Here is a 7,886-nt window from a genome sequence, read left to right as displayed (position 1 = left end):
TTCTCATGAGACTTTAGATATAAGTGCGCAATTAAAGGAAGATGGACCACGGTTCATCTCACTGTACATGTACTTCGATTCAACAGGGCTATAGCTAGAACAGAATAAGGGCCTTTATTAGAATGGGGGCTCTTATTGGTATAAGGAGGCTTATGAAAACGAGAGTGCATTCCCCATAGGGGCGCTTATTAGAATAGGGGGACCTACTAGCAAAAAAAAAAAATCGAAATTGGGGCGATTATTAGAGAGGGGGGCGTACCCGTGTGCAAAGGCTTATGGACTAACAAGAGACCACGAAAATAAGTTAACAAACAGGAAATTCAATCTTAGTCAGAGGAGACTCTTTTATTTTAAACACAGGAAAAGTTAACTCTGCAATCAAGGTTTAAATGTCACCTGCTAAATTGATACCTGCTAGCCCATTACTGCTCCTCATCTGTTTGTTTTATGAAGAAACATTCGTACTTCATGCAATTTACTGATTCAGAAATAATGAAAATACAACCTTTCCTCCAGGCTACTTATTACAAGTTTCCGGTCAATTTAGGGGCCTGTTTAAACTTCAACAAACTGAGTGCAATGGAAGCCTTCAGAGCGCCAACAAGATCGGCTTATGGTGTGACTGGAGTGATGGTGATGGATCAGTGATGATGACTGGTGGGGGAGGAGAGGAATGTCATCGAGCAAATCAAGGGGTTGAAATCACAGAAACTGACAAAACTTCTTTTTGCTGAAGAGGGATACAAAGCGACCGAATATGACTCTGGTTTTAGTGCTCACAGAGAAAACGCTCCATCCCAGTCCTATTCGTTGAAATTATGGATCCGTTAAAAATGAGATCAGGTTTTAACTTTTCAAGCTTAGTTTAGAACTGAAGAACTTTATAGAGGATGATAGTATTCATTTAATGTCACATTGTGTTTAGATGAGTATTTTGAAATAATCAGTAACGGCTCATCTCTTTCCTCTCATAGCAAAGACAAAATAACTTGACCAGCACCCCAGCCGCAACTCTCTAATCGCCGACAGTCCGTCATCATGGCCGTAGTATTATACTTCGAGCATCGATAGTTGAAAAGCCGTGTTGCGTTTCCAGTATAGCTCTTCTTCCTCTGCCTGACCTCTTCCCTCCTTTTTCTTCTAGTTGAAGCACCTTCCTATAGACACAAATAGCTTCCTATTCACTCGTTTCACACTTATCTTGCTCGACGTAACTCTTTACAAACTGTATCTGCTCTCCACTTTCGTGCAGCATCAACGCCTTCCGGTTAGATCAATGGATAGAGCGCTGGACTGATGTGCGGGAGGTCGATGGTTCGAGTCCGGGCCGGACCAACACTCAAGGTCTTAAAATAATTGAGAAGAATATGCTGCCTTTTTATAACATCAAGAAATGGTTTAGATATTCTATTCTTCTCGGATAGGAACGAATAAATGGAGGTCCCGTCTCCTGCATGGTTAGGGGTAGGAGACGTTAATTTCCCACGCACGAGATTACTGTGGGATGGATGTCCTCCCCTGGGGTGGGATGGGTGGGTTGTTGTCTTGCGTTTCACTCATGAGCCTCTGGCTCGGGCAATATAGGTAACCATGCATCACGTTAAGACATTAAACTTTGATTACAATTACTATTACTATTATTACTATTACTATTAAAGGAAAAATACATGTAGCGTTAAATGAATTGCTCTAGTTTGATTGGATAACAGCCTTCCGAGGTTCTAAATTAGAAACGCGTAGTAACCAAACACCGACAAACAAACGCAGAAACACCTGCAACAAGTTATCAATTAATACGAGATCTGTTAAGCCAAATATTCAATAAGCCCCCAGAATTTTACCATGTCGTTTTACACGCATGCCAGTTCCTTACAGTTTGCTATAGAATAGGTTAATTCAAAAGCGAGGGAACGGATCAGATTTCGGTTCAATGGTGAAATATAGTCGCATACAACTCCGGCTGAAAATGATCTTTAGACTTGTCGAACCTTCAAGGACTTGTTTCCACGTACTCGTAATAATGGTATTTTCTAACAAGTGCTTCTTATTATACGCAAGTGTTTTACAATTCTGATAAGATATTGGGCATGAGCAAAATACTTTGAAATAATGTTTTTCCAGTCTATGTTTCATTCTAGAAACAAAAGTGGTCTATGTACAAGGTAAACCTCTCAGCCAAGGCACAAATAAAAGAATGGCTTATGTCAACTTTGAGCGTCACAAGTTTTCCTACCTCAGCGTCACCAGTATTGGTTTAGATTATGTTATGGATGAAAGTAACTGCGGATTTTCCTGTGTCAATACTTCGTCATATTTCTCTTTTAACTTGGCCGCATTTCATGATATCAATGGCAAAGTTCTGTTGCCACCCCAGAACAAGGTAAATTTCTTCGCAGTTTGCATCAGAGCGGACATATCATTCACCGATTGTGATAGGGGTTCCTAACAGACTTAGAGAAATTCAGCGGCCAGAGTCTATTGCCTGACCTCTTTCCCGGCTCATTTTTCTGCCAGTTGAAGCACCTAGCTTTCGATACAAATAGCCTCATATTTACCCGTGTCACACTTAACCTGCTCGACCTAACTCCTCACAAACTGTATCTATTCTCCACTATCTTGCAGCATCAGCGGCGACAGGAAAAATACATGTAGTGTCAAATGAATTGCTCAAATGTGATTGGATAACAGACTTCGCAGGTGTGAATTAGGAACGCGTAGTAACTAAACACCGACAAACAAACACACAAACAAACTCCAACAAAACATCAAACAGCTACACTCCGCTTAACTTTGGTTATGTTATAAAAAAATGTTAAGTCACTGTTTCTTATCTAAGTGTTTTTGGTATGAGCTCTGATCTATTGGTAGTTTATTCTCGGTTGTTATTCGGTTAATTTTCGTGACATTTGGATGTATAATGAACCTAAAAGGATGTCCCGGAGTTTCGATTTTTGCTTTACTTCTTGAGATATAGCGTCTGCTTTGAAAACTTCGCTCAAAAGCGCTACTTTGAAGTTAAAAGGATGGCTAAAAATTAACGAGGTGTTAAAATAAAAATTCCAGACACGTTTTTTTCTGATCAACATGTGTAGGTCACGTTCCGATAAAATAGAAGCGTGTTTGTTAAAATGCGTCGTCAAAGAAACATATGTTGTAATATGTCTCAGCAAGGAAGAATAAGCTCCAATTCTGTTCAATCATAAAATTAGATTAAATATCCGAAATAAGTGTTTATTCAGCTTTAAGAAAATGCTTATTTTTACAGGGATAGCACGCATTATATCTCGGTTAGAATGATAACGCTGATTTTCCTTCTTTCATTTATAGTTGCCTTCAAAGTAACTTGCGCGCATTTAAGTTAATCAGCCAAGACGTAGCTAAGATTGTTTTTCATTATTTCGAGTTACAAAAAATGACGCAAGTTCTGTTAATTAAGTTAAACAAAATTAAAAACGCACAAAGGCTACGTGCGTTATGTATATTATTCCCTTCTTGTAATTACAGCTTGTTTCACTTCTATATTTAGCTACGAAAGCACCTGCCTTATTCCAACAAAATAAAGGCCAAAAAATGTTAGAAAATAACAGTTGTTTACCGCTTTTAGAAGTTGGCTCTCTGTGCTGAACATGTTATGCTGGATTTCGCACCAAATATCTCAGTTTGAATGAAAACGTTGATTTTCCTTCTTTCAGTCATAGCGGCCTTGTAAGTAATTTGCGTGCATTTAAGTTAATCAGCCACGACGTATATAAAATTATTTTTCATTATCTTGAGTTACAAAAAATGAGGCAAGTTCTATTAATTACGCTAAAAAAAAATGAGAACGCACTAAGGCTACGCGCGCTTTGTATATCTAACAAATATTCCACGAGTGCGCGTTGGATATGAGATGATAGCCAACGAGGCGCGTAGCGCCGAGTTGGCTATTATCATCTCATATCCAACAAGCGCGAGTGGAATAATTGTTTTATTAAAAACGCCCTCAAGATATTAGACAAATCGTCTGGACTTTATTTTGTAAGAAGAAACCGGATGTTACAATGTACAGATATTAGATTATCGTATATTGGCTCATACACCATAAGGGCTGAGCCAATAAAAAGTCTTGAAATGCATTATCCAATGGTCCAGTTTTTAATAATGCCTCATTTCAACTAAATAAAGGAATGACATTTTAGAAAACAACAATTGTTTTCCACCTTTAGCAGTTAACTCTCTCTAGAGATAAAGATCGTATGTTGGATTTCGTACCCAAATGTTGGTTGAAAAAAATCTATATATTGGAGAATCACTTTTTATCATGAAAGTGACTTTACTTTTGATAACCGATTTATCCTAAGGCGTGCAGTAAATAATTTATAACGCCGATTCACTTTAAATATTAATGCTTTGGGTCGCAGAGACAAATGTATGCTGCAGATCAGTGATGATGATTGGTGGAGGAGGAAGTTGCTGTGCACGTGTAGATCATGGGATTGGAATCACAGAAACTGGCTCTTCTTCTTTTGTTGACTTAGGAACCAGCGCGACCGAATATGACTTTGGTTATGATGCTGTCACAGGAAACGTTCCATCACAGTCCTATTCGTTGAACTTATGGATCCGTTAATAATAATCAGGCCTTTATTTTTTCAAACTTAGTTTAGAACTAAAGAACTTTGTAGAGGATGATTTGTGATTTAAGTTAAATGAGCATTTAAAAATGGTCAGTAATAGCAAACCTTTTCCTCCCATAGCAAAGATAAAATAACTTGACCATCACCCCAGCCGCAACGCTACGTTCCTTAGACATCTTTAGATTTTCACTGGAAACAAATTGATTGCCTTTAGAATTGCATCGTTGAATTAAATCTAGCTATCTGAGTGGTTAACGAGGCGAAGTATTTAGCGTGGACATGCGATTTGAAAACGAGGCTAAGTGATATTGTTTCGCATCTACGTATACATAACAGCTATAGGTAACGCTGTTTCTTTTTTTTTTTTTTTTTCTTGTATTTATTCAATTATACAATTCGTGCGATATCGGTTTTCGCGAGGAATTTAATGCGGAATTCCCTCGTCGAGTAATGAACTTTCCTAAGAAACTTTTATGCGAAAACAAAATTCAGCATAATCAATTTAAATGAATAAAGGCTGATAGTTTCTAACGAAACTGTTTGGAGCTGCGTGAGGGGGAGTAACGAAATAATTTGAATATATCAACAAAGTTGAAATGGTAAATTGGCCACCGTTGCGATTATAAAAGCTGACGTTTCGAGCGTTAGCCCTTCGTCGGAGCGGAGCTAACGCTCGAAACGTCAGCTTTTATAATCGTAACGGTGGCCAATTTACCATTTCAACTTTGTTGATATATTCAAATGATTTCGTTACCCCCACCGACGCAGCCCCAAACAGTTTCTTTAGAAACTATCAGTCTTTAAGACGTAAATAGGATTGTTTTTCATTATCTCGAGTTACAAAATTAAAAACGAAGCAAGTTCTATTAAGTTAAACAAAGAACGAGCACAAAGGCTACGCGCGCTAGATATATTATTCCCTTCTTGTAATTACAGCTTGTTTCACTTTTATATTTTGAGACAAAAGCGCCTGCCTTATTCCAACCAAATGAAGGCAAGACATTTTAGAAAACAAAAATTGTTTACCGCTTTTGGCAGTTAACTGCCAAAAGATGTTATGTCGGCAGAAGATGTTATGTTGGATTTCGCACCCAAATGCTGGTTGAAAAAAAAAATCCATATATTAAAGAATCACTTTTTATCTTGAACGTGACTTTTTTTTTGATAACTGATGTATCCTAAGGCGTGCCGATTTACTTTAAATATTAATGCTTTGGATCGTAAAAACAAATGCGTGACGGTACGTAGTCTTCTTATGGTCGTCAAATCAGGGCGCACAATCTTAATTTCAAGTCGTGTAACTATTTAAAAGTGTTAGGGTACGAACATTCTGACTTTTTAGCAACGTGACTTTATTTTTGATAACTGATTTATCCTAAGGGGTGCAGTAAATGATTTGTTATGCTGATTTACTTTAAATATTAATGCTTTGTGTCGCAGAACAAATGTGTGCAGTAGTCTTCTTACGGTTGTTAAATTGGGGCGCACGATCTTGATGTCAAGTCGTTTAACTAACTAAAAGCAGCGTTGATGTACGAAAAGTCTGTCACTGCCTATCACATCAGTGATATTTTTTAGATGTATTTTAAAAAGCGAAGCCTCTTTTTCACTGTACTTCCCTTCAGTTTTGCGTTTGTGTTTTTGGTAGGATGGTATCATTGCTGGGCTGTTGCAGATGAAGGTGATACAATTGTTATTATCTTTTTGGTTACATCGTAAACTCAATATTTTTCCTGGTTCAGGCATTAACTTTCTCCCACTTTTGAGTGCAATGAAGATCTTTTTTTCGAGGGTACAGGAGTATGGGAAAATAATTCCAGCTTGTACTTCTTAGGTAAAGTGTTCAAAATCGTTGCCAATGATAATACGAGTTCTCTTAAGAAATATTTGATCCTTTTTAAGGTGAGCAACGATAAAAGTGACACTTGCTAAGCTGTCAATCCTCATGCATCGTCATTATTTCTCTCTTAGCTAGCGATTCACTTCAAGTTACGTGAAACAGATCCCGCATACTAAGTATGACACATACTAACCTTCAAGATATTTATACTTGACAAAATCATTTTCTGCGTTCAATTTCTTACTCTTGCGGCTAAGTCGGGAAAACGAAAGCAAGATCGATACTATAAAAGTTTTAGCAAACCATATTAAAAAAAATATATAATTACACCAAGAAGACACCTGAGGTCAGTTCAGTCGCTAGCCAGTTTTACTCGCAACTAGAAGTTAAAGGACTTACCTGAACGTATTTTTGTAAGATATCAAAACTTTTACCACTTTGACATGTCGTTTTAAATTCTGGCAAGCTCCTTACAGTTTGCTATAGAATTGCTTTACTCAAAGATGAGGGAACTGATCAGACTTCGGTTGAATGGTGAAATATAGTAGCATACAACTCCGGCAGAAAATGATCTTTAGACTTCCCAAACCTTCAAGGACTTGTTTCCATGTACTAGTAATAATGGTTTTTTTTTTTTTTTTTTTTTTTTTTTTTTTTAACGCGCGCTTCTTATTGTGCGTAAGTGTTTTAGAATTCTGATAAGATATTGAGCAAAATACTTTGAAATAATGTTTTTTTCAATCTATGTGTCCTTACTAGAAACAAAAGACGTCACCGATAAAGGAATGGCTTATATCAACTTTGAGCGTCACAAGTTTTCCTACCTCAACGTCACCAGTATTGGTTTGGATTATGTTATGGATGACAGTGATTGTGGATTTGCTTGTGTCAATATTTCGTCATGTTTCTCTTTCAACCTGGCCGCATTTCATGATATCAATGGCAAATTTCTGTGCGAATTGCTTCCATCGGATATCTACAACAACTCAGACAAAATTATCTCTTATCAGAGTCATCATCATTATAGTATCGTAGTAAGTTGTAATAAAATGTGTTCACTCTGTATCAAAAGTTTCAAATGGAAAAGGAGAGGAATTACACACGATTTCGTGCGTATGGAGTGGGGTTGATTGCAGAAATAAGGAGAGAGGTCATTAGCGAGGAAGGTCAACTAACGGATACTAACTCTATTTGTAAAGACGGCTCATAATAATATTTATTATGACTGTCAAGCTTATTCCATATCACCCGCGTTTGTTTCTCATTGCTATACGTTTTGATTTAGTCTCCATGTATCAGTTGGCCTTGTCAGAACCATGGGAAATGCGCTCCACAGTACGAGAAGAACGGTTACGTGTGTGTTTGCGCGAGAGGATACACTGGGGAACATTGTGAAACGGGTAAGACACAATTAATAATCCATTTACAAG

At 37.5% G+C, this 7,886-nt stretch overlaps 1 protein-coding gene and 1 long non-coding RNA gene across 2 annotated transcripts in view; one reads left to right on the top strand and one right to left on the bottom strand.

Moving 5' to 3' along the window:
• Positions 1 to 319: 319 nt before the first annotated feature.
• Positions 320 to 2,622, bottom strand: LOC148740023 (uncharacterized). The gene is made up of 2 exons (XR_015996412.1): positions 2,234 to 2,622; positions 320 to 1,346 (listed from the first exon to the last, which is right to left on the bottom strand). It is a non-coding gene; the product is annotated as an uncharacterized LOC148740023 (long non-coding RNA).
• Positions 2,623 to 6,057: 3,435 nt separating this feature from the next.
• The window catches only part of LOC111346650 (uncharacterized), a 12,002-nt gene continuing 10,173 nt past the window's right edge, over positions 6,058 to 7,886 (top strand). The window contains exons 1-3 of the mRNA XM_088748058.1: positions 6,058 to 6,297; positions 7,216 to 7,490; positions 7,742 to 7,856. Of these exons, the coding sequence (XP_088604184.1) occupies positions 6,195 to 6,297; positions 7,216 to 7,490; positions 7,742 to 7,856 (493 nt within the window). The 5' untranslated portion in view covers positions 6,058 to 6,194. The remainder of the gene's footprint in view (positions 6,298 to 7,215; positions 7,491 to 7,741; positions 7,857 to 7,886) is intronic.

This window comes from Stylophora pistillata, chromosome 2, assembly GCF_964205215.1.
Source record: "Stylophora pistillata chromosome 2, jaStyPist1.2, whole genome shotgun sequence".
Taxonomy (NCBI): Eukaryota; Metazoa; Cnidaria; class Anthozoa; order Scleractinia; family Pocilloporidae; genus Stylophora; species Stylophora pistillata.
The sequence above is the reverse complement of the archived record's forward strand: the minus strand, read 5'-3'. Positions and strand labels throughout refer to the sequence as shown.